Genomic DNA, 25944 nt, shown 5'->3' with positions numbered 1-25944 from the left:
TCTATTTATCTATTGATATGTAACAAATCACTCCAAAACCTTAGAGTTAAAACAATAATTTATTATTCTCTTTCTTGGTTCTGGGGGTTGACAGGCTTATCGCAGATGGCGGTTGAGACTGGAATCATCCGAAGGTTTACTCATCTGCGTGTTTGACTCCTGGGCTGGGATAGCTAGACAGTTGGGGGCTGGTTGGAAATCTCTCATTTTGTGTGACCTCTCCATGTAGCTAACTTGGGTTTCCTCATAACATGGCAGCCATAGGGGAGTTGGACTTCTTACATGGCAATTCAGGGCACTAAAAGCAAATATTCCAAGAGACCAAAGGAGCAAAGACTCTTGTGAGGAAGGCTTACAACACAGTGGAGTGATTCTGTGTGACTCCCAACAGCGATGAGTCACAGGGGTAAGGTCTACACGTGGCTGCGAATACTAGAGACTGTGGCTCCCTGGGGGGCCATCTTTGGAGACTAGCTCCCACAAGTAGGTGTATACCTCACTACCTCTTACTCCTTTAACCCCTGCAATTTCTTTTATTTCCTCTGATTATCTTTAAAGTATTTTCTTTTTTTTTTAACATCTTTATTGGAGTGTAATTGCTTTACAATGGTGTGTTAGTTTCTGCTTTGTAACAAAGTGAATCAATTATACATATACATATATACCCATATCTCCTCTCTCTTGCGTCTCCCTCCCACCCTCCCTATCCCACCCCTCTAGGTGGTCACAAAGCACCAAGCTGATATCCCTGTGCTATGCGGCTGCTTCTCACTAGCTATCTGTTTTACATTTGGCAGTACATATAAGTCTATGCCACTCTCTCACTTCGTCCCAGCTTACCCTTCCCACTCCCCACGTCCTCAAGTCCATTCTCTACATCTGCGTCTTTATTCCTGTCCTGCCCCTAGGGTCTTCAGAACAATTTTTTTTTTTTTTTTTTAGATTCCATATATATGTGTTAGCATATGGTATTTATTTTTCTCTTTCTCACTTACTTCACTCTGTATGACAGTCTCTAAGTCCATCCACCTCACTACAAATAACTGAATTTCGTTTCTTTTTATGGCTGAGTAATATTGCATTGTATATATGTGCCACATATCCTTTATCAACTCATCTGTCGATGGACACTTGGTTTGCTTCCATGTCCTGGCTATTGTAAATAGAGCTGCAATGAACATTGTGGTACATGACTCTTTTTGAATTATGGTTTTCTCAAGGTATATGCCCAGTAGTGGGATTGCTGGGTCATATGGTAGTTCTATTTTTAGTTTTTAAAGGAACCTCCATACTGTTCTCCATAGTGGCAGTGTCAATTTAGATTCCCACCAACAGTGCAAGAAGGTTCCCTTTTCTCCACACCCTCTCCAGCTTTTATTGTTTGTAGATTTTTTAATGATGGCCACTCAGACCGGTGTGAGGTGATACCTCATTGTGGTTTTGATTTGCATTCTCTAATGATTAGTGATGTTGAGCATCCTTTCATGTGTTTCTTGGCAATCTGTATATCTTTTTGGAGAAATGTCTATTCAGCTTTTCTGCCCATTTTTGGATTAAGTTGTTTGTTTTTTTGATATTGAGTTGCATGAGCTTCTTGTATATTTTGGAGATTAATCCTTTGTCAGTTGCTTTATTTGCAAACATTTTCTCCCATTCTGAGGGTGGTCTTTTTGTCTTGTTTATGGTTTCCTTTGCTGTGCAAAAGCTTTTAAGTTTCATTAGGTCCCATTTGTTTATTTTTGTTTTTATTTTCATTTCTCTAGGAGATGGGTCAAAAAGGATCTTGCTGTGATTTATGTCATAGAGTGTTCTGCCTCTGTTTTCCTCAAAGAGTTTTTACAGTGTCTGGCCTTACATTTAGGTCTTTAATCCATTTTGAGTTTATTTTTGTATTTGGTGTTAGGGAGTGTTCTAATTTCATTCTTTTACATGTAGCTGTCCAGTTTTCCCAGCACCACTTATTGAAGAGGCTGTCTTTTCTCCATTGTATATCCTTGCCTACTTTGTCATAGATTAGTAGAGCATAGGGGTGTGGGTTTATCTCTGGGCTTTCTATCCTGTTCCATTGATCAATATTTCTGTTTTTGTGCCAGTACCATACTGTCTTGATTACTATAGCTTTGCAGTATAGTCTGAAATCAGGGAGCCTGATTCCTCCAGCTCCATTTTTCATTCTCAAGATTGCTTTGGCTATTTGGGGTCTTTTGTGTTTCCATACAAATTGTGAAATTTTTTGTTCTAGTTCTGTGAAAAATGCCAGTGGTAGTTTGATAGGGATTGCATTGAATCTGTAGATTGCTTTGGGTAGTAGAGTCATTTTCACAATGTTGATTCTTCCAATCCAAGAACATGGTATATCTCCCCATCTATTTGTATCATCTTTAATTTCTTTCACCAGTGTCTTATAATTTTCTGCATACAGGTCTTTTGTCTCCTTAGGTAGGTTTATTCCTAAATATTTTATTCTTTTTGTTGCAATGGTAAATGGGAGTGATTCCTTAATTTCTCTTTCAAATTTTTCATCATTAGTGTATAGGAATGCAAGAATTTCTGTGCATTAATTTTGTATTCTGCTACTTTGCCAAATTCATTGATTAGCTCTAGTAGTTTTGTGGTAGCATCTTTAGGATTCTCTATGTATAGTATCATTTCATCTGCAAATAGTGACAGCTTTACTTCTTCTTTTCCGATTTGGATTCCTTTTATTTCTTTTTCTTCTCTGATTGCTGTGGCTAAGACTTCCAAAACAATGTTGAATAATAGTGGTGAGAATGGACAACCTTGTCTTGTTCCTGATCTTAGCGGAAATGGTTTCAGTTTTTCACCATTGAGAACGATGTTGCCTGTGGGTTGGTCATATATGGCCTTTATTATGTTGAGGTAAGTTCCCTCTATGCCTACTTTCTGGAGGGTTTTTATCATAAATAAGTGTTGAATTTTGTTGAAATCTTTCTCTGCATCTGTTGAGATTATCATATGGTTTTTATCCTTCAATTTGTTAATATGGTGTATCACATTGATTGATTTGCGTATATTGAAGAATCCTTGCATTCCCAGAATAAACCCCACTTGATTATGGTGTATGATCCTTTTAATACACTGTTGGATTCTGTTTGCTAGTATTTTGTTGAGGATTTTTGCATCTATGTTCGTCAGTGATATTGGCCTGTAGTTTTCTTTCTTTGTGACATCTTTGTCTGGTTTTCGTATCAGGGTGATGGTGGCCTCATAGAATGAGTTTGGGAGTGTTCCTCCCTCTGCTATATTTTGGAAGAGTTTGAGAAGGATAGGTGTTAGCTCTTCTCTAAATGTTTGGTAGAATTCACCTGTGAAGCCATCTGGTCCTGGGCTTTTGTTTGTTGGAAGATTTTTAATAACAGTCTCAATTTCAGTCCTTGTGATTGGTCTGTTTATATTTTCTATTTCTTCCTAGTTCAGTCTCGGAAGATTGTGCTTTCCTAAGAATTTCTCCATTTCTTCCAGGTTGTCCATTTTGTTGGCATATAGATGCTTGTAGTAATCTCTCATGATTCTTTGTATTTCTTCAGTGTCAGTTGTTACTTCTCCTTTTTCATTTCTAATTCTATTGATTTGAGTCTTCTCCCTTTTTTTCTTGATGAGTCTGGCTAATGGTTTACCAATTTTGTTTATCTTCTCAAAGAGCCAGCTTTTAGTTTTATTGATCTTTGCTATCATTTCCTTCATTTCTTTTTCATTTATTTCTGACCTGAACTTTATGATTTCTTTCCTTCTGCTAACTTTGGGGATTTTTCGTTCTTCTTTCTCTAATTGTTTAGGTGTAAGGTTAGGTTGTTTATTTGAGATGTTTCTTGTTTCTTGAGGTAGGATTGTATTGCTATAAACTTCTCTTTTAGAACTGCTTTTGCTGAATCCCATAGGTTTTGGGTCGTCATGTTTTCATTGTCATTTGTTTCTAGGTATTTTTTGATTTCCTCTTTGATTTCTTCAGTGATATCCTGGTTATTAAGTTGTGTATTGTTTAGCCTCCATGTGTTTGTATTTTTTACATATTTTTTCCTGTAATTGATATCTAGTCTCATAGCATTGTGGTCAGAAAAGATACTTGATATGATTTCAATTTTCTTAAATTTACCAAGGCTTGATTTGTGACCCAAGATATGATATATCCTGGAGAATGTTCCATGAGCACTTGAGAAGAAAGTGCATTCTGTTGCTTTGGATGGAATGTCCTTTAACTATCAATTACGTCCATCTTGTTTAATGTATCACTTCAAGCTTGTGTTTCCTTTTTTATTTTCATTTGGGATGATTTGTCCATTGGTGAAAGTGGGGTGTTAATGTCCCCTACTATGATTGTGTTACTGTCGATTTCCCCTTTTGTGGCTGTTAGCATTTGCCTTATGTATTGAGATGCTCCTATGTTGGGTGCATAAATATTTACAATTGTTTATCTTCTTCTTGGATTGATCCATTGATTATTATATAGTGTCCTTCTTTGTCTCTCGTAATAGCCTTTGTTTTAAAGTCTATTTTGTCTGATATGAGAATTGCTACTCCAGCTTTCTTTTGATTTCCATTTGCATGGAATATCTTTTTCCATCCCCTGAGTTTTAGTCTGTATGTGTCCATAGGTCTGAAATGGGTCTCTTGTAGACAACATATATATGGGCCTTGTTTTTGTATCCATTCTGCCAGTCTGTGTCTTTTGGTTGGGGCATTTAATCCATTTACATTTAAGGTAATTATTGATATGTATTTTCTTATTACCATTTTCTTAATTGTTTTGGGTTTGTTATTGTAGGTCTTTTTCTTCTGTTGTGTTGCTCCACCTAGAGAAGTTCCCTTAGCATTTGTTTTAAAGCTGGTTTGGTGGTGCTGAATTCTCTTAACTTTCCTTTGTCTGTAAAGGTTTTAATTTCTCTGTCAAATCTGAATGAGATCCTTGCTGGGTAGAGTAATCCTTTTTTTTTTTTTTAATTAATTTATTTATTTTTGGCTGTGTTGGGTCTTCGTTTCTGTGCGAGGGCTTTCTCTAGTTGTGGCGAACGGGGGCCACTCTTCATCGTGGTGTGCGGGCCTCTCACTATTGTGGCCTCTCTTGTTGAGGAGCACAGGCTCCAGATGCGCAGGCTCAGTCATTGTGGCTCACGGGCCCAGTTGCTCCGCGGCATTTGGGATCTTCCCAGCCCAGGGCTCGAACCCGTGTCCCCTGCATTGGCAGACGGATTCTCAACCACTGCACCACCAGGGAAGCCCTAGAGTAGTCTTTGTTGTTGTTTTTTCCCTTTCATCACTTTAAGTATGTCCTGCCCCTCCCTTCTGGCTTGCAGAGTTTCTCCTGAAAGATCAGCTGTTAACCTTATGGGGATTCCCTTTTATGTTATTTGTTGCTTTTCCCTTGCTGCTTTTAATATTTTTTCTTTGTATTTAATTTTTGAAAGTTTGATTAATATGTGTCTTGGCGTGTTTCTCCTTGGATTTATCCTGTATGGGACTCTCTGTGCTTCCTGGACTTGATTGAGTATTTCCTTTACCATATTAGGGAAGTTTTCAACTCTAACCTCTTCAAATATTTTCTCAGTCCCTTTCTTTTTCTCTTCTTCTGGGACCCCTATAATTCGAATGTTGGTGCATTTAATGTTGTCCCAGAGGTCTCTAAGACTGTCCTCAATTCTTTTCATTCTTTTTTCTTTATTCTGCTCTGCAGTAGTTATTTCCACTATTTTATCTTCCAGGTCACTTATCCATTCTTCTGCCTCAGTTATTCTGCTATTGATTCCTTCTAGAGAATTTTTAACTTCATTTATTCAATAATATTCATCATTGTTTGTTTGCTCTTTATTTCTTCTAGGTCCTTGTTAAACGTTTCTTGTGTTTTCTCCATTCTATTTCCAAGATTTTGGATCATCTTTACTATCACTACTCTGAATTCTTTTTCAGGTAGACTGCCTATTTCCTCTTCATTTGTTTGGTCTGGTGGGTTTTTACATTGCTCCTTCATCTGCTGTGTGTTTCTCTGTCTTCTCATTTTGCTTAACTTACTGTGTTTGGGGTCTCCTTTTCACAGGCTGCAGGTTCGTAGTTCCCATTGTTTTTGGTGTCTGCCCCCAATGGGTAAGGTTGATTCAGTGTGTTGTGTAGGCTTCCTGGTGGAGGGGACTGGTGCCTGTGTTCTGGTGGATGAGGCTGAGTCTTGTCTTTCTGGTGGGCAGGTCCACGTCTGGTGGTGTGTTTTGGGGTGTCTGTGACCTTATTATGATTTTAGGCAGCCTCTCTGCTAATGGGTGGGGTTGTGTTCCTGTCTTGCTAGTTGTTTGGCATAGGGTGTCCAGCACTGTAGCTTGATGGTTGTTGACTAGAGCTGGGTCTTAGCGTTGAGGTGGGGGTCTCTGGGAGAGCTTTCACCATTTGATATTACGTGGAGCCAGGAGGTCTCTGGTGGACCAATGTCCTGAACTCAGCTCTACCACCTCAGAGGCACAGGCCTGACACCCGGCCAGAGCACCAGGACCCTGTCAGCCACATGGCTCAGAAGAAAAGAGAAAAAAGAAAGAAAGAAAAAATATAAATAAAAAGAATTAGTTATTAAAATAAAACCTAAAAAAAAATTAAAAACAAAAAAATTAAAGTTTTAAAAAAAAAGAATAAAGAAAGAAGGAAGAGAGCAAGAAAACCAAAAAACAAATCCACCAATGGTAACAAGTGCTAAAAACTATATTAAAAAAACAAAAAAAAACAACAACAAAAAATGGACAGACAGAACCCTAGGACAAATGTTAACAGCAAAGCTATACAGACAAAATCACACAAGGAAGCATACACATACACACTCACAAAAAGAGAAAAAGGAAAAAAATATATATATCTTATGTTAAAAAATAAAAGGAAGAGAGCAACCAAATCAATAAACAAATCTACCAATGATAATAAACTCTAAATACTAAACTAAGATAAACATAAAACCAGAAACCAGTCAGTCGCATACAGCAAACCCCAAGTCTACAGTTGCTCCCAAAGCCCACCACCTCAATTTTGGGATGATTCGTTGTCTATTCAGGTATTCCACAGATGCAGGGTGCATCAAGTTGATTGTGGAGATTTAATCCGCTGCTCCCGAGGCTGCTGGGAGAGATTTCCCTTTCCCTTCTTTGTTCGCACAGCTCCTGAGGTTCAGCTTTGGATTTGGACCCGCCTCTGCATGTAGGTTGCCTGAGGGCATCTGTTCCCAGCCCAGACAGGACGGGGTTAAAGGAGCAGCTGATTCGGGGTCTCTGGCTCACTCAGGCTGCGGGGAGGGCAGAGTGTGGAATGAGGGGCGAGCCTTCGGCGGCAGAGGCCGGCGAGACGTTGCACCAGCCTGAGGCGCCGTGCGTTCTCCCGGGGAAGTTGTCCCTGGATCACGGGACCCTGGCAGTGGTGGGCTGCACGGGCTCCCGGGAGGGGTGGTGTGGAGAGTGACCTGTGCTCGCACACAGGATTTTTGGTGGCCGCAGCAGCAGCCTTAGCGTCTCATGCCCGTCTCTGGGATCCACGCTGATAACCGCGGCTCGCACCCGTCTCTGGAGCTCTTTTTTTTCTTCTTTTTTTTCTTTTTTTTAAAGGCTCACGGGCCTAGTCGCTCAGCGCCATATGGGATCTTCCCAGACCAGGGCTCAAACCCATGTCCCCTGCATTGGCAGGCAGATTCTCAACCACTGTGCCACCAGGGAAGCCCCTGGAGCTCTTTTAAGTGGCTCTCTTAATCCCCTCTCCTTGCGCACCAGGAAACAAAGAGGGAAGAAAAAGTCTTTTGCCTCTTCGGCAGCTGCAGACCTTTTCCCGGACTCCCTCCCGGCTAGCTGTGGTGCACTAAACCCTTCAGGCTGTGTTCACGCCGCCAACCTCAGTCCTCTCCCTGGGATCCGACCTCCGAAACCCGAGCCTCAGCTCCCAGTCCCGCCCGCCCCTGCGGCTGAGCAGACAAGCCTCTCGGGCTGGTGAGTGCTGCTCGGCGCCGATCCTCTGTGCGGAAGTCTCTCCTCTTTGCCCTCCGCACCCCTGTGGCTGTGCTCTCCTCCGTGGCTCCGAAGCTCCCCCCCTCCGCCACCCGCAGTCTCTGCCCACGAAGGGGCTCCTAGTGTGTGGAAACCTTTCCTGCTTCACAGCTCCCTCCCACTGGTGCAGGTCCCGTCCCTATTCTTTTGTCCCTGTTATTTCTTTTTTCTTTTACCCTACCCAGGTACGTGGGGAGTTTCTTGCCTTTTGGGAATTCTGAGGTCTTCTGCCAGCGTTCAGTAGGTGTTCTGTAGGGGTCGTTCCACATGTAGCTGTATTTCTGATGTATTTGTGGGGAGGAAGGTGATCTCTACGTCTTACTCCTCCACCATCTTGAAGGTCTCTCTTAAAAGTATTTTCTTAATTGGTTCTTTCAAAATTCAGTAATGTCTACCTTTCCTCAAATTAGCATGTCTAAAACCAAACTTATCCCCTTCTCCTGAAGCTGACATATTTCCTGTGGACATTTTTGTTACCAGCAACACCCTGTTTCTTCCGTCACCCAGACTCTAAGCCTAGAATTGATTATTTGTTTCCTCTCTGTTCGTGGCTTTCCCATCAATTATTACAGCAGGTCAATTTTGCACTGTCTTGCAATTTTTCATTCCATTCCCACTCACATGTATGACTTTCATTATCTTTTAACTGGACTATTGCAGTGGTTTTCTAAATTATCTTTTTTTGCTTTTAGTCTTTTTTTCCAATCTATTTTAAATAGTATCTGTATGAATATTTCGAGAGATGGCTTTATTGAATCATGTCCCTGCTTCAAAGTGAACTCCAAACTTGTGCCCTTCAAGGTATCCTGTGGCCTGTGATCTGACTCCACTTGCCCTGCCTGTTTTAGATTCTGGTACTTTGTTTCCTGGACCCTCTATTTCAGCCAGATATCCACTTTCCTACCAATATGCCTTTTCCAACTAAACCGTCTCCCTGGAATGCTCAAGTTCAACTTCCTTATTAAGATTTTATCTGTTTCTTAATTCTTTTAGCACTTCTGGTGTCCCCCTTTACTGCTGCATTGTATGGTCTTTTCACTTTGCTTCAATAGAAGACATCTCTAAGGCAGAAACTAGGTCTTATTTTACTCACGTTTACTACATGCTTTCCGTAATCTGTACACTCAGTTACTAGCATTAATCTGTTACATATGCCTCTTGGGAATTCTGTGGCTCATAGGTTTAACAATTCGTCCAGGGTCACAAAAATTATATGGCAGAGCTGGGCCTCAGCTCCAAATCCTGTGTATATCTGTGGGTGACTGCATTCTGCCTTACATATTTGTTGGTGGGATAAAGTGATTCTGTTCACCCTCATAGGCATACACATTATGCTGAACTTTATCCTGAATTGTTTACTTCATCTTTTCTTGACTTATAATGCCAGAAATGCCAATACTCAGTGGTACAGTGGAAACTGAAGCATTTTTGAAAGTATATTAGGCTGACAGAGAGGCCCAGGGCAATTTAGAAGTTATAGGCAATCTCACAATTATCTTGATTATTTTGAATTCCCATTGGTTCCTGAATTTCTAGGAGGCAGCATTTTTATGCATCATTTTAAGAGCCAGCTTTAGGATGAGTGTGCATTATTTCATTAACCTTTTCCTTCTTGGTATCAAAATTTAGTGTCTATCTTTAGGCTTAAACTTGAAGTTCTTTTGAAGGTACCACCCCTTTGAATGTTATATCCCTGTACAGGCCACCTTTAGATGAACAATCTCATTGTCTTTTGCAGATCCTGCTTAGGGAAATACTTTTTCAATTGAAAACACTATACCAGTGTAAACAATGCCCATGGATAACTACCATCTGAAGCGGTGCCTAAGGGCAAGTGTCTTTCCTGTGTGCCCAGCGGCTGCCTACTCTGCAGATGTGCACAGCTGGCTTCTCTTGAAAACTGGGGATTCTCTGGTTCCTTTGCTTGCCATATCCACAACACTGACCAAGTTGTCTTATAGAGATCTGTATTCTTTTACCCTCAGCAAACAGGTGTGTAGCAGAGCACACTCATGGCCACAAGCAGAACTGGCATTTCTCCCATCTGGCTGTGTTCTTCTTGGCCCCAGTTCATGGGTCATTTATTATTGGAGAGAACATAAAATAAAGATGGTTCACAGAGTCATCATATTTTTATCCAGTTTCTTCTGGGACCCAGGATTCATGACAATCTGAGCAAACTGGGACGTTAAGTCAATTAATCCTTAACATTTCCTTTGTTGTTATGTCATACAATGGATGCTTAGGAATCTAGTATCTAGTGCCTGACTTTTTTTTTTTTGCGTCTGCACAGGCAATTATCAGTTCAAATCCTAAACCCAATGCATACTACCTGTGTGAATTTGGGCAAGGTATTTAGCCTCTCTAACTCTGTTTTCTCATTTATAAAACAGAGGCAATCTGAGTTCTTGAGGAATATTGTGAGGAAAACAGCAAGTGTGCCAACTTTGACTATCAAATTACTTTCAGAAGTGGGAGCAAACATATTCAACGTTCGAAATATTAGAAATTACAGATTATCTAAAAACTGTTACCTGTGTCACTACTATAGCTTATAGTAGCAAGTGGAGAATGTGGGTAATTGAGTGTGGCTGGCATTTGACATCAGTGCTCTAAACTACATGATGCTGATGGCATTGTAGAGAGAGCTGATCATTGAATCTTTGCCAGGTCTGGTTTCATAACCACCACCAAGCGTGGGTGTGCTACGGAACATCTGAGAATAGAACTGTTCCTTGTCAGCTTCCAAATGGGCAGGCACCTGATTTGCCTCTTCCCTTGTTTGCTAATCAGTGGATAATATCCCAAGTCAGTTAAAAAAAAAAAAAAAAACAAATTTGGGGGTTGGGGTTTATAAGGAAAGCTTGAAGGTGACTTCTAAGTAAACTGTGGTGGGTATGTTGGCCAACCTCTCACTAAAGTCTGCAGTAATTTGAGTGTCCTAGACATTTATTAAGTGCCTATTTTGTGTCAAGCACTACACTTGGCCTTGGGAATATGAGATGTAATCTAGGAGTCTTTCATAAAGATTTTAAAATAGTCATTAGGGTAAGCTTAAAGAGAACAATCTTCAACAGAGCATAGGCTCCAGCAGAAGAGGTCCAATATTTGCTGATTCAGAAGTTTCCCAGAGGACCAAACCTGGTGTCATCTTTGAAATGTTTTTGGTCCTTGGCCATTGCTATATCATAAAAATTAGTTTAACATTGAAACTATTAGACTCACTACCAGATTTCACAGTTTTCACTATTTTTTTGGAATGCCATTGGTGTGATCCTTTCTTTGTTGTTGTTATCCCTCCCCCTTCTTCCCCTCCTCCTTCTTCCCCGCCCCCTCCTCCTCCTCTTCCTTCTTTTTCCATAGTACTATTTCTTTATAGAGACGAAAGTCTCATGGGGCTGTTTTATGAATTGTGATTTAAAACATGTAAAGAACAAAACACAAAAACAGCTATGTGAAATCTCCAGAACTGTGGTTCTATAGTACCACCAGTGTCATTTTATGACTTCTGACCATATTAATAATGAGAATGCAAATTATAGCTAGGTAAAGAGGATAGCACCATCTTACATTTGGCAGCTCTTCGTCCTGAAAATATTGGGTTTCATAGTCATTGGCATTAGTTTCCAGAGTGTGGCAACAGTCTGATGACTGGATTGGTTACTTAAACCAGGTAGAAGTGCAAAGGCCACATGCCATATCCATTTCTTCAAACATGAACAACCAATTCTGAGAAGTTAGAGTGTGGGATTGAAATGTTAACTCAACAGGGTAATCAGGAACCTGCAGCCTTTGTGATTGGGAGGGTCCAGTTGTTTTGACAGTTTAAATTTCTGTTATTGTGCTACTGCAGCTCAGATCTATCTGCTTTCTCCTATCCTTCTTGGTCAGCCCTTTGGATTTCCTTCCTTCCTCCTCCACCTCTTCCCATCTTTCCTTTCCCTTCCCTCTGAGCCTACCCCCTTGTTAACTGAGCTCCTAATATGTGCTAGACACTATTCAAGGCACTGGGGGTATAATCTGTGATTAGATGGAATCTCTACCCTCATGAAACATATTCTAGCAGGAAAGAAAGATGGTTAAATATATAATACAATGTCAGGAAGTGATTATGTACTTCATCACTGACACGTTTTCTTCTTCAGAAAAGCAATGAATGCTAGAGAGGGTCCCCAATACCCGAAGAGTCGTTTCTCCATTAATACCTATAATCTGAAAAGTTTGGGCCTCTGAGGGGCCCAGACCCTGAGTGTATTGTGCTTTCCTAAATTAGAAGACATGGTTTCCCCATGCTGGCTGTGGCTTTCAGGGCAGAGGAGAGCACAAGGGTCCCGGGAACCACCCCTCCCCTCCTTCCTTATGCAGCTAATTCAGCATGGTCTCTATAAACCATGTCCAATCTTTCCTTCTCAACTTGTAGGGTAATGCTGAGAAGATCTGTAGTCTGTATGAGGAGCACTTGAATGAAGCAAATGCAAAACTAGATGAAGTGACTCAGTTGGCAAATGATCTGACAGCACAGAAAACAATGCTACAGAGTGAAAATGGTAAGTAAACTTTCAGTGCTGCTTCACTTATGAGTCTCAATCCAGCAGACTGGTAGAGAGACCACTGAAATGGTGAAACAGTTATTGAGCCTGAGTGGGCACTTAAAAATTCTAGGGGACAAATGAGGCCCTTGATGTTACCTTGTCCACAGACATGCTCTTGTCTGGGAAGGATCACCTCTGTACCACCTTGGGAGTCCCCGCCCAGGTCTCTTCCATGAAGGGGAAATGCAATATGCAGTTGACTGGAGCAAGTTTCAAGATCAAAGGATGGTAGGGGCTGTCCACACAGTCTATAAACATGCCTCTTTATCACATCTACCTCATTGAAATAGGCATTTTTCCTCATTTTCAATAATGAGCCCACACCTCTTTTTTTATATTTAAATTTATTTAAATTTATTTTTTTAATTGAAGTATAGGTAATTTACAATGTTGTGTTGGTTTCAAGTGTACAACAAAGTGATTCGGTTATACATATATATGTATTCTTTTTCAGATTCTTTTGCATGGTAGGTTATTACAAAATACTGAGTATAGTTCCCTGTGCTATACAGTAGGTCCTTGTTGTTTACCTATTTTATATATAGTAGTGTGTGTATGTTAATCCCAAACTCCTAATTTATGTCCCTCCCCCATCCCTGCTATCCCCTTTGGTAACCATAAGTTTGTTTTCTATGTTTTCTATGTCTGTGAGTCTACTATTTGTTTTGTAAATAAGTTCATTTGTATCATTTTTTAAAAATTCCACACATAAGTGATATCATATGATATTTGTCTTTCTCTCTCTGACTTACTTCACTTAATATTATAATCTCTAGGTCCATACATGTTGCTGCAAATGGCATTATTTCATTCTTTTTTATGGCCGAGTAATATTCCATTGTGTATACACATATATATATACACACACATCACAGCTTCTTTACCCATTCATTTGTGGATCGACATTTAGGTTGTTTCCATGTCTTGGCTATTGTAAATAGTGCTGCTATGAACGTTGGTTTTCTCTAGATATATGGCCAGGAGTGGGATTGCTGGATCATATGGTAATTCTTTTTTTAGTTTTTCAGTCACCTCCATACTGTTCTCCATAGTGGCTGCACCAGTTTACATTCCCACCAACAGTGTAGGAGGGTTCCCTTTTCTCCATACCCTCTCCAGCATTAATTGTTTGTCGACTTTTTGATGATGACAGTTCTGACTGATGTGACGTGATACCTCATTGTAGTTTTGATTTGCATTTCTCTAATAATTAGTGAAACTGAGCATCTTTTCATGTGCCTGTTGGCCATCTGTATGTCTTCTTTGGAGAAATGTCTATTTAGGTCTTCTGCCCATTTTTTGTTTGGGTTGTTTGTTTTTTTGATATTAAGCTGTATGAGCTGTTTATATATTTTGGAAATTAATACCTTGTGGGCCACATTGTTTGCAAATATTTTCTCCCATTCTGAGAGTTGTCTTTTTCCTTTGTTTCTGGATTCCTTTGCTGTGCAAAAGCTTTTAAGTTTAATTAAGTCCCGTTAATTTATTTTTGTTTTTATTTCCTTTACCCTAGGAGACAGATGCAAAAAGATACTTCTGTGATTTATGTCAAAGTGTGTTCTGCCTATGTTTTCCTCTAGGAGTTTTATAGTATCCAGTATTACATTTAAGTCTTTAATCAATTTTGAGTTTATTTTTGTGTATAGTGTTAGAGAATGTTCTAATTTCATTCTTTTACATGTAGCTGCCCAGTTTTCCCAGCACCACTTCTTGAAGAGACTGTCTTTTCTCCATTGTATATTCTTGCCTTCTTTGTCATAGATTAATTGACTGTAGTATGTGGGTTTTTTTCTGGGCTTTCTCTCCTGTTTCATTGATCCAGATGTCTGTTTTTGTGCCAGTACCATACTGTTTTGATTACTGTAGCTTTGTAGTATAGTCTGAAGTCAAGGCACATGATTCCTCCAGCCGTGTTCTTCTTTCTCAAGATTGTTTTGGCTATTCAGGGTCTTTTGTGTTTCCATACAAATTAAAAAACTTTTTGTTCTAGTTCTGTGAAAAATGCCACTGGTAATTTGATAGGGATCACATTGAATCTGTAGATTGCCTTGGGTAATATGAACCCACACCTCTTTTTTACACTCAGTAAAAGCCATAGTCTGTACAATGGCCTACAAGGGTCAGATGCTTGGACCCCATTATCTCTCTGACTTCTTCTACTTTCTCTTCTCTCATTCTGCCTTTGTCACTTTGACCTTTTGCTGTGTTTTGAACATACCATGCACACTCCCACCCTAGAGTCTTGCCCTGACTATTTCTTCTGCCCAGAACACCCTATTAATTCAGCAAAGACTTAAAGATGAGGGTTAATCAAATAGATCTGGGGGGAGTCAGGATAGGCCTTGTTGGGAAGGTGACATTTGAGTGCTCTCAACCAGTTTTCTCCATGTGCTTCTGTTTTCATAGCATTTAATACCTTCAAAGAAGCTACATGCTTGACATAATAAATAAGTCTGTCGTGTCTCCACCTGCCAGAATGTAAACTACACAAGGGCAGGGGTCTTTGTTTTGATCACTGATTTTTGTCAGTCATCTGGAACAATGCCTGCCACTTATTGGAGATCCACAAACATTTGATCAATTGAAAGTAGAACAATGTTCCGTTGACTTATTCTTAGCTATCAAACACTATTGTTAGTGAGATATTTTTCCTATATTTTACACGGTGGCAATCTATTTAAGGTTTTTCTTTTTCAATTTGTCATGAGCTTTTTTGTGTCTTGAATACTCAGTCATTTATAAGAGTGCTTCTAATCCATCAAGTAGATGGACAATGGTTACTTCATCTTGCCCTGTAACTTGCTTGTCTGCTGTGAACAGCATGTGGCTAGCTGTTTGTCTGTAATTAGAATTATTTTTTGTAGTATATTCCCAAAGATAGAATTCCTAGTTCAATGAAAATAAACAATGTGTTCTTGATGCCCAGAGGCACTCACTTTAAAACGAGAGTGAAAACCGTTTGTCCTTCTGCCTATGGACACCTCTGTTTCTAGATGTTAATCTAGAGTCAAAGCTAAATTAAAATGAACTGGCAAAATAACAAACCTGGAAATCTAGAAGAGGAAAGAGTTTTGGATTCTAGCAGGGACACTAAGTAGGACTCTTATGCTGGTGACAGGGTGTATCACACTTGACCTCATTACAAAACCCCCAATTTGATCTTCTGTGCCATTTACGATGTAGTCTGCATGGGGACTGTGCAGTTCAGAGACTAAGCTGGAGTATACCTTTATGTTCAGCTCTGAAGGTAGTATTGTATACAAGTTTTTTCATAGGCCTTGCCTACCTCCCTCTACCTATTGGCATTAATTTACTACTCACTTTTTTGATGAGGAAATTGGTGGGTGAGTGAAATGAAAGTGGATCTGAGATGATAATTCTGCTTAGGATGCAGGACCTTTTATTTCCTCCTTTATTCTTAGCTTTACCTTTTGGCTTTTGTACGAATTAAAATTTAAGTATATACCTATCCAAACCTCCCCTCCTCTCACTAGGTCTATGCTCCAGAATTTTTGCTGCTTTTTTTGCTACTATCACCAAAGTTTCTTTCTCATGCCCTGTCCTGTCCATTGATTATACTCTGCTTTCAAAGGAGGCCAACAGTAAATGTGATCAATTAAGCCATGTTAAGTGGGTCCTAATTCTATAAAATATGTGATATGTTTGTCTTTTTTTTTTTTGTAACATCTTTATTGAAGTATAATTGCTTTACAATGGTGTGTTAGTTTCTGCTTTATAACAAAGTGAATCAGTTATACATATACATATGTTCCCATATCTCTTCCCTCTTGCATCTCCTTCCCTCCCACCCTCCCTATCCCACCCCTCTAGGTGGTCACAAAGCACTGAGCTGATCTCCCTGTGCTATGCGGCTGCTTCCCACTAGCTATCTATTTTACATTTGGTAGTGTATATATGTCCATGACACTATCTCACCCTGTCACATCTCACCCCTCCTCCTCCCCATATCCTCAAGTCCATTCTTTAGTAGGTTCGTGTCTTTATTCCCATCTTGCCACTAGGTTCTTCATGACCTTTTTTTTTTTTTTCCTTAGATTCCATATATATGTGTTAGCATACTGTATTTGTTTTTCTCTTTCTGACTTACTTCACTCTGTATGACAGACTCTAACTCCATCCACCTCATTACAAACACCTCCATTTCATTTCTTTTTATGGCTGAGTAATATTCCATTGTATATATGTGCCACATCTTCTTTAGCCATTCATCTGATGATGGACACTTAGGTTGCTTCCATGTCCTGGCTATTGTAAATAGAGCTGCAATGAACATTTTGGTACATGACTCTTTTTGAATTATGGTTTTCTCAGGGTATATGCCCAGTAGTGGGATTGCTGGGTCGTATGGTAGTTCTATTTTTAGTTTTTTAAGGAACCTCCATACTGTTCTCCATAGTGGCTGTATCAATTTACATTCCCACCAACAGTGCAAGAGTGTTCCCTATTCTCCACACCCTCTCCAGCATTTATTGTTTCTAGATTTTTTGATGATGGCCATTCTGACTGGTGTGAGATGATACCTCATTGTAGTTTTGATTTGCATTTCTCTAATGATTAATGATGTTGAGCATTCTTTCATATGTCTGTTGGCCATCTGTATATCTTCTTTGGAGAAATGTCTATTTAGGTCTTCTGCCCATTTTTGGATTGGGTTGTTTGTTTTCTTGTTATTGAGCTGCATGAGCTGTTTGTAAATCTTGGAGATTAATCCTTTGTCAGTTGCTTCATTTGCAAATATTTTCTCCCATTCTGAGGGTTGTCTTTTCATCTTGTTTATGGTTTCCTTTGCTGTGCAAAAGCTTTTAAGTTTCATTAGGTCCCATTTGTTTATTTGTGTTTTTATTTCCATTTCTCTAGGAGCTGGGTCAAAAAGAATCTTGCTGTGATGTATGTCATAGAGTGTTCTGCCTATGTTTTCCTCTAAGAGTTTGATAGTGTCTGCCCTTACACTTAGGTCTTTAATCCATTTTGAGTTTATTTTTGTGTATGGTGTCAGGGAGTGTTCTAATTTCATACTTTTACATGTACCTGTCCAATTTTCCCAGCACCACTTATTGAAGAGGCTGTATTTTCTCCACTGTATATGCTTGCCTCCTTTATCAAAGATAAGGTAACCATATGTGCGTGGGTTTACCTCTGGGCTTTCTATCCTGTTCCATTGATCTATATTTCTGTTTTTGTGCCAGTACCAAACTGTCTTGATTACTGTAGCTTTGTAATATAGTCTGAAGTCAGGGAGCCTGATTCCTCCAGCTCCATTTTTCATTCTCAAGATTGCTTTGGCTATTCGGGGTCTTTTGTGTCTCCATACAAATTGTGAAATTTTTTGTTTTAGTTCTGTGAAAAATGCCAGTGGTAGTTTGATAGGGATTGCACTGAATCTGTAGATTGCTTTGGGTAGTAGAGTCATTTTCACAATGGTGATTCTTCCAATCCAAGAACATGGTATATCTCTCCATCTATTTGTATCATCTTTAATTTATTTCATCAGTGTCCTATAATTTTCTGCATACAGGTCTTTTGTCTCCTTAGGTAGGTTTATTCCTAGGTATTTTATTCTTTTTGTTGCAGTGGTAAACGGGAGTGTTTTCTTAATTTCACTTTCAGATTTTTCATCATTAGTATATAGGGATGCAAGAGATTTCTGTGCATTAATTTTGTATCCTGCTACTTTACCAAATTCATTGATTAGCTCTAGTAGTTTTCTGGTGGCAGTTTTAGGATTCTCTATGTATAGTATCATGTCATCTGCAAACAGTGACAGATTTACTTCTTCTTTTCCGATTTGGATTCCTTTTATTTCTTTTTCTTCTCTGATTGCTGTGGCTAACACTTCCAAAACTATGTTGAATAATAGTGGTGAGAGTGGGCAACCTTGTCTTGTTCCTGATCTTAGTGGAAATGGTTTCAGTTTTTCACCATTGAGGACAATGTTGGCTGTGGGTTTGTCATATATGGCCTTTATTATGTGGAGGAAAGTTCCCTCTATGCCTACTTTCTGCAGGGCTTTTATCATAAATGGGTGTTGAATTTTGTCAAAAGCTTTCTCTGCATCTATTGAGATGATCATATGGTTTTTCTCCTTCAGTTTGTTAATATGATGTATCACGTTGATTGATTTGCGTATATTGAAGAATCCTTGCATTCCTGGAATAAACTCCACTTGATCATGGTGTATAATCCTTTTAATGTGCTGTTGGATTCTGTTTGCTAGTGGATTCTGTTTGCTAGTATTTTGTTGAGGATTTTTGCATCTATGTTCATCAGTGATATTGGCCTGTAGTTTTCTTTCTTTGTGACATCTTTGTCTGGTTTTGGTGTCAGGGTGATGGTGGCCTCGTAGAATGAGTTGGGGAGTGTTCCTCCCTCTGCAATATTTTGGAAGAGTTTGAGAAGGATAGGTGTTAGCTCTTCTCTAAATGTTTGATAGAATTCACCTGTGAAGCCATCTGGGCCTGGGCTTTTGTTTGATGGAAGATTTTTAATCACAGTTTCAATTTCAGTGCTTGTGATTGGTCTGTTCATATTTTCTATTTCTTCCTGGTTCAGTCTTGGTAGGTTGTGCATTTCTAAGAATCTGTCCATTTCTTCCAGGTTGTCCATTTTATTGGCATATAGTTGCTTGTAGTAATGTCTCACGATCCTTTGTATTTCTGCAGTGTCAGTGGTTACTTCTACTTTTTCATTTCTAATTCTATTGATTTGAGTCTTCTCCCTTTTTCTCTTGATGAGTCTGGCTAATGGTTTATCAATTTTGTTTATCTTCTCGAAGAACCAGCTTTTAGTTTCATTGATTTTTGCTATTGTTTCCTTCATTTCTTTTTCATTTATTTCTGACCTGATCTTTATGATTTCTTTCCTTCTGCTAGCTTTGGGGTTTTTTTGCTCTTCTTTCTCTAATTGCTTTAGGTGCAAGGTTAGGTTGTTTATTCGAGATGTTTCCTGTTTCTTGATGTAGGCTTGTATTGCTATAAACTTCCCTCTTAGAACTGCTTTTGCTGCATCCCATAGGTTTTGGGTCGTTGTATCTCCATTGTCATTTGTTTCTAGGTATTTTTTGATTTCCCCTTTGATTTCTTCAGTGATCACTTCGTTATTAAGTAGTGTATTGTGTAGCCTCCATGTGTTTGTATTTTTTACAGATCTTTTCCTGTAATTGATATCTAGTCTCATAGTGTTGTGGTCGGAAAAGATACTTGATATGATTTCAATTTTCTTAAATTTACCAAGGCTTGATTTGTGACCCAAGATATGATCTATCCTGGAGAATGTTCCATGAGCACTTGAGAAAAATGTGTATTCTGTTGTTTTTGGGTGGAATGTCCTATAAATATCAATTAAGTCCATCTTGTTTAATGTATCATTTAAAGCTTGTGTTTCCTTATTTATTTTCATTTTGGATGATCTGTCCATTGGTGAAAGTGGGGTGTTGAAGTCCCCTACTATGATTGTGTTGCTGTCGATTTCCCCTTTTATGGCTGTTAGTATTTGCCTTATGTATTGAGGTGCTCCTATGTTGGGTGCATAAATATTTACAATTGTTATACTTTCCTCTTGGATCGATCCCTTGATCATTATATAGTGTCCTTCTTTGTCTCTTGTAATAGTCTTTATTTTAAAGTCTATTTTGTCTGATATGAGAATTGCTACTCCAGCTTTCTTTTGATTTCCATTTGCATGGAATATCTTTTTCCATCCCCTCACTTTCAGTCTGTATGTGTCTCTAGGTCTGAAGTGGGTCTCTTGTAGACAGCATATATATGGGTCTTGTTTTTGTGTCCATTCAGCCAGTCTGTGTCTTTTGGTGGGAGCATTTAATCCATTTACATTTAAGGTAATTATCGATATGTATGTTCCTATTCCCATTTTCTTAAATATTTTGTGTTTGTTATCGTAGATATGTTTGTCTTAACCGCCTAATGCAGGGGTCCCTAACCGCTGGGCTGCGGTCCACAGCCTGTTAGGAACCAGGTTGCACAGCAGGAGGTGAGTGGTGGGCGAGTGAGCGAAGCTTCATCTGCCTCTCCCCATCGCTTCCCATCACTCTCATTACAGCCTGAACCATCGCTTGCATTACCACCTGAACCATCCCCCCTGACCCCGTCCGTGGAAAAATCGTCTTCCACAAAACCAGTCCCTGGTGCAAAAAAGGTTGGGGACTGCTGCCCTAATGGATTGGCATTTCCCCAGAAAACTTTTAAATATGATGTGTCACCCAGAGCTTCTCAATTTTGGTCTGTGCAACCCCAGCAATTGTCAAGACTCTTTTAGGGGAACTAAGTAAGAGGTTAGAACTATTTCATTCTAATACTAAGATGCTGTTTGCTTTTTAAATTCTTTTGCCACTGTTATTGATGGTGCAAAAGCAATGACGATTAAAACTGCTGGAGCCTTATCACAAGCCGAGGCAGTAGCACCACACTGTAGTATTAATCATTGTATTCACTGGTACATACTCAACAGTTTAAAATAAAAATAGTCAGTTTTACTTAAGAATGTCTTTAATGAAACAGTAAAAATTAATTATACTACATCTCAACCCCGAGTATATATCTTTTTAATATTCTGTGTGACAAAACAAAAAGTATGCATAAAGCACTTCCATTTCATACTGAAGTAGGATGTGTGATTGTGCAAGTTCTGAGTTGAACTAGCAATCTTTTCAGGAAGAATCATATTTACTTGAAAGAACATTTGACAAACTATGCTTATTCAGACTTAGATAGTGCAGATATTTTCTCAAAAATGAACAAAGTGAGCCTGTCACTACAAGGAAAACAGCTGACAATATTTGTTGCCAATAATAAAAGTGGAGCTTTTAGGTAAAAAATTAGATTTCGGAAAACAGGTAGGTACCATCATAAGCTTGATGGCTCTCAATTCTTGAAGACTTTTCTTTTTTCTTCCTTTTTTATTGAAATATAGTTGATGTACAATATGATATTAGTTTCAGGTATATAACATAGTGATTCAACATTTATTTATATTTCAAATTGCTCACCACAATAAGTCTAGTAACCATCTGTCACTGTACAAAGTTATTTCAGTACCATTGACTCTATTCCCTATACTGTACATCATGTCCCCATGACTTACCTGTTTTATAACAAAAATAAGAAGTTTGTACCTCTTAATCCCCTTCACCTATTTCACTTAACCCTCCCACCCCCTTCCCCTCTGGCAACCACCACTTTGTTCTCTGTATCTATGAGTCTTGTTTGTTCTTTTTTTTTTTTTTTAGATTCCACATATTAGTGAAATAATATGGTATTTGTCTTTGTCTGACTTATTTTATTTAGCATAATACCCTCTAGGCCCATCCATGTTATTGCAAATGACATAATTTCACTATTTTTTATGGCTGAGTAATATTCTATTGAATACACACACACACACACACACACACACACACTGCATCTTCATTATTTATCTATTGAAAGACAACTTAGGTTGCTTCCATATCTTGGCTATTATAAATAATGATGCTATGGATATAGGGGTGCACATATCTTTTCAAATTAGTGTTTTTATTTTCTTCCAGTAAGTATCCAGAAGTGGAACTGATGGATTGTATAAGGTTTTAAATTTTTTTTAAGTTTTTAAGGAACCACCATACTGTTTCCATAGTGGTTGCTCCAATTTACAGTCCCATCAACAGTGCATAAGGGCTCCCTTTTCTCCACATTCTCACCAACACTTGTTATTTGTTGTCTTTTTGATGTATCCATTCTGACAGGTGTGAAGTGATATCTCATTGTGCTTTTGATTTGCATTTCCCTGATGATTAGTGATGTTGAGCATCTTCTCATGTGTCTGTTGGCCATTTGAATATCTTCCCTGGGGAAAAAAAATGTTTATTCAGGTCCTCTGCCCATTTTTATATCAGATTTTTTGTTTTGTTGATATTGAGTTGTGTGAATTCTTTGTATATTTTAGATATTAACCCCTTATTGTATATATCATTTGCAAATATCTTCTCCCATTCAGTAGGTTGTCTTTTCGTTTTGTGATGGTTTCCTTTGCTGCGCCAAAGCTTTTTAGTTTGATTAGGTCCCATTAGTTTATTTTTACTTTTGTTTCCCTTGCCTGAGGAAAGAGATCCAAAAGCATATTGCTGAGACGAGTGTCAAAATGTATACAGTCTATGTTTTCTTCTAGGAGTTTTATAGTTTCAGGTCTTACATTTAAGTCTTTAAGTCATTTTGAATTTATTTTTGTGCATGGTGTGAGAAAATAGTCCATTTTGATTCCTTTCATTTAGCTTCCAGTTTTCCCAACACCATTTATTGAAGACTGTCTTTTCCCCACTGTATGTTCTTGGCTTCTTAGTTGTAAATTAACTGCCCATGTAAGTGTGCATTTATTTCTGGGCTCTCTATTCTGTTCCATCGAACTATGTGTCTATTTTTGTACTAGTATCATAAAGTTTTGATTACTGTAGCTTTGTAGCATAGTTTGAAATCAAGGAGTATGATACCTCCAGTTTTGTTCTTTCTCATGATTGCTTTGGCTATTCTGGGTCTCCTGTGGTTCTATACAAATTTTAGGGTTATTTGTTCTAGTTTTGTGAAAAATGCCAAAAATGTATTTTGATAGGGGTTACATTGAATCTGTAGATTGCTTTGGGTAGGAATATTTTAACAATACTAATTCTTCCAATCTATGAACATAGACTATCTTTCCATTTACTTGTATCTTCAGTTTCTTTCATCAGTGTCTTATAGTTTTCCAAGTACAGGTCTTTCACCTCCTTGGTTAAATTTAATCCTAGGTACTTTATTCATTTTGATGCAATTGTAAATGGAATTGTTTTCTTCATTTCTCTTTCTGATAGTTTGTTATTAGTGTACAGAAATCTAACTGATTCTGTATATTGATTTTGTATCCAGCAAATTTATTGAATTCGTTTATTGGTTCTAATAGTTTTTTGATGGAGTCTTTAGGGTTTTCTATGTATAGTATCATATCATCTGCAAATAGTGACAGTTTTATTTCTTCCTTTCCAATTTAGATGTCTTTATCTCTTTTTCTTTTCTGATTGCTATGGTTAGGACTTCCAGTACTGTGTAGAATAAAAGTGGCAAAAACGAATATCCTTGTTTTGTTCCTGATCTTTGAGCCATCTTCACCATTGAGTTTTCACCATTGAGTATTATGTTAGCTGTGCTTTTGTCATAGATGGTCTTTATTATGTTGAGGTATTTTCCCTCTATATGTTCTCTGTCTCTCTGTCTCTCTCTATGTCTTTCTCTCTCTCTCTCTCCCCTCCTTCTGGGACCTCTATAGCACAAATGTTAGTATGCCTGATGTTGTCCCAGAGATCCCTTAAACTAATCTCTCTTAAAAAGAGAGATTTCTTTTTTGCTGTTATGATTGGGTGATTTCCAATACCTCATCTTCCAGATTGCTGATCTGTTCTTTGGGATCTTTTAATCTGCTGTTGATAACCTTAATGTGTTCTCATTTCAGTCACTGCAATCTTCAGTTCTGATTGGTTCTTTGTTATATTTTCTATATTTTTGTTGAAGTTCTCACTGAGTTCACCCCTTCTTCTCCTAAGTTTGGTAAGCATCTTTGTGAGTATTACTTTGAATTCTTTTCTGATAAATTGCTTATCTCCATTTTGTTTAGTTCTTTTTCTGGAGTTTTGTCTTGTTCTTTCATTTGGAAAGTATTCCTTTGTCTCCTCGCTTTGCCTAACTCTTTGTGTTTCTTTCTATGTATTAGGTAGATCAGCTCCATATCCTAGTCTTGAGAGAGTGGCCTTATGTGTGGTACGATTCCCCATGGTCACCAGAGCCAGTTTTTCCCAGGGTTTCCCCTGTTTGGGCTGCATACACCCTCTTATTGTGGTTGGGCCACAATTGCTGTGGGCACACTGGTTGAGGGAGCTGGCCCCAGGCCTGGCTGGCTGCATAGCTTGGTTGTGACTGCTGTAGGTGTGCTGTGGATGGCACTGACCCCCAAGTGGGAGCTCCTTGGAGGGCGTGCTGATGCTGGCCAAGGTGGCTCACCAGGTTGGATGAGGTAAGAGCCACTTTGGAGGGACACCAGTGCCAACTTGTGCCACCTGCCCGATGGAGTGGACATGGAGTGGTTTTTGAGGGGCCTTCCAAGGTGGGTCCTCAATGGAATGTTGGGGCAGTGTACACCGTGTTAGCTAGGTTGATTGAAAGTAACAGAAATGGTGCCCACCAGTCCTGGGCCAGCCAGCTATGTGGCAGAAGAGTTGAAAAAATAAAAATAAAAAGGTGCCCACAAGTGCTTCTGCCACTGGAGAAAGTTCTGCCAGATCCCTGCCTCTCCAAAATATGTCCTAATATTAGTCAATGAATTTCCTTCTTGTACGACGCAGATGTTTTTCAAGCTGTTACCTCTCTATTGGGACCAAGAGCAAGTGAGTTTGTACACAAGCATTGTCTGCAGTTTCCTGCAGTCCTCTGGCTCTCCCGGCCCTAAGCCCCATTGGTTTTCAAAGCCAGACATTACGGAGGCTTGTCTTCCCGGTGCAAGAACCCTGGGCTGGGGAGCATGATGTGGGGCTTGGACCCCTCACTCCCCAGTGGGGACCTCCACAGTTGTGATATCCCTCCCACTTATTAGTTGCCTTATCGGGGGTGTGGGCTCTGATTAGACCATGTCTCTGCCCTCTTACCCATTCCCCACATGGTCTTTTCTTTATAGCCTTAGTTGTAGAAAATCTGTTCTGCTAGTCTTTAGGTTGTTCTCAGAGATAGTTGTTCCATATGTAGTTGTAGTTTTGGTGTGTCCATGGGAGGAGATGAACTCAGGATCTTCTAACTCCCCCATCTTGAGCTGAACCTTAAAGGCTTTTCTTATGAGATAAGTGGTGATATTAACAAATATGATTTTTAAAATATTTTGTGATGAAATGTGTTAACATTTGGAAAATCTGCATAATTCAGTAAACGTATACTTTTCAAATCACCACTGCTTGATGTTGCAAAATCATGTGTAGGTAAAAGATCTACTCAAAGTTGAAGACAGATGCATGAATTTTAATGTAACAGAATAAAAAATTCATTTATATGGATTATACCATTAACCCTTAAGAAACTTCTATTTGTTGAGTTTTGGTACAGTATCAAACAATAGTCACAATTATCTGAAAAGACTATAAAAACATATCTCCCTTTTCTAACTACTTATCTGTGAGAGGCTGGATTTCTTCATATGCTTCAACCAGAACAGTTGGGTTCTTCAACCAGCTGACTTTTATTAAGCCAGAGATTTTAAAAAATATAAAATAAGCGTATTTTTCTCACTAATTTTTTGTTTGTTTTGGAACATACAGT

At 38.9% G+C, this 25944-nt stretch overlaps 1 protein-coding gene across 1 annotated transcript in view; it reads left to right on the top strand.

The window, feature by feature from the left end:
- Positions 1–25944, top strand: part of MYH15 (myosin heavy chain 15) — a 205282-nt gene that overhangs the window by 134634 nt on the left and 44704 nt on the right. The window contains 1 exon segment of the mRNA XM_082393599.1: positions 12436–12562. Coding sequence (XP_082249725.1) covers positions 12436–12562 — 127 coding nt within the window.

This window comes from Balaenoptera borealis (assembly GCF_965194805.1).
Source record: "Balaenoptera borealis genome assembly, chromosome: 5".
NCBI classification, from domain to species: domain Eukaryota; kingdom Metazoa; phylum Chordata; class Mammalia; order Artiodactyla; family Balaenopteridae; genus Balaenoptera; species Balaenoptera borealis.
Note: the sequence above shows the minus strand (reverse complement) of the source record. Positions and strands in the feature narration are given on the sequence as shown.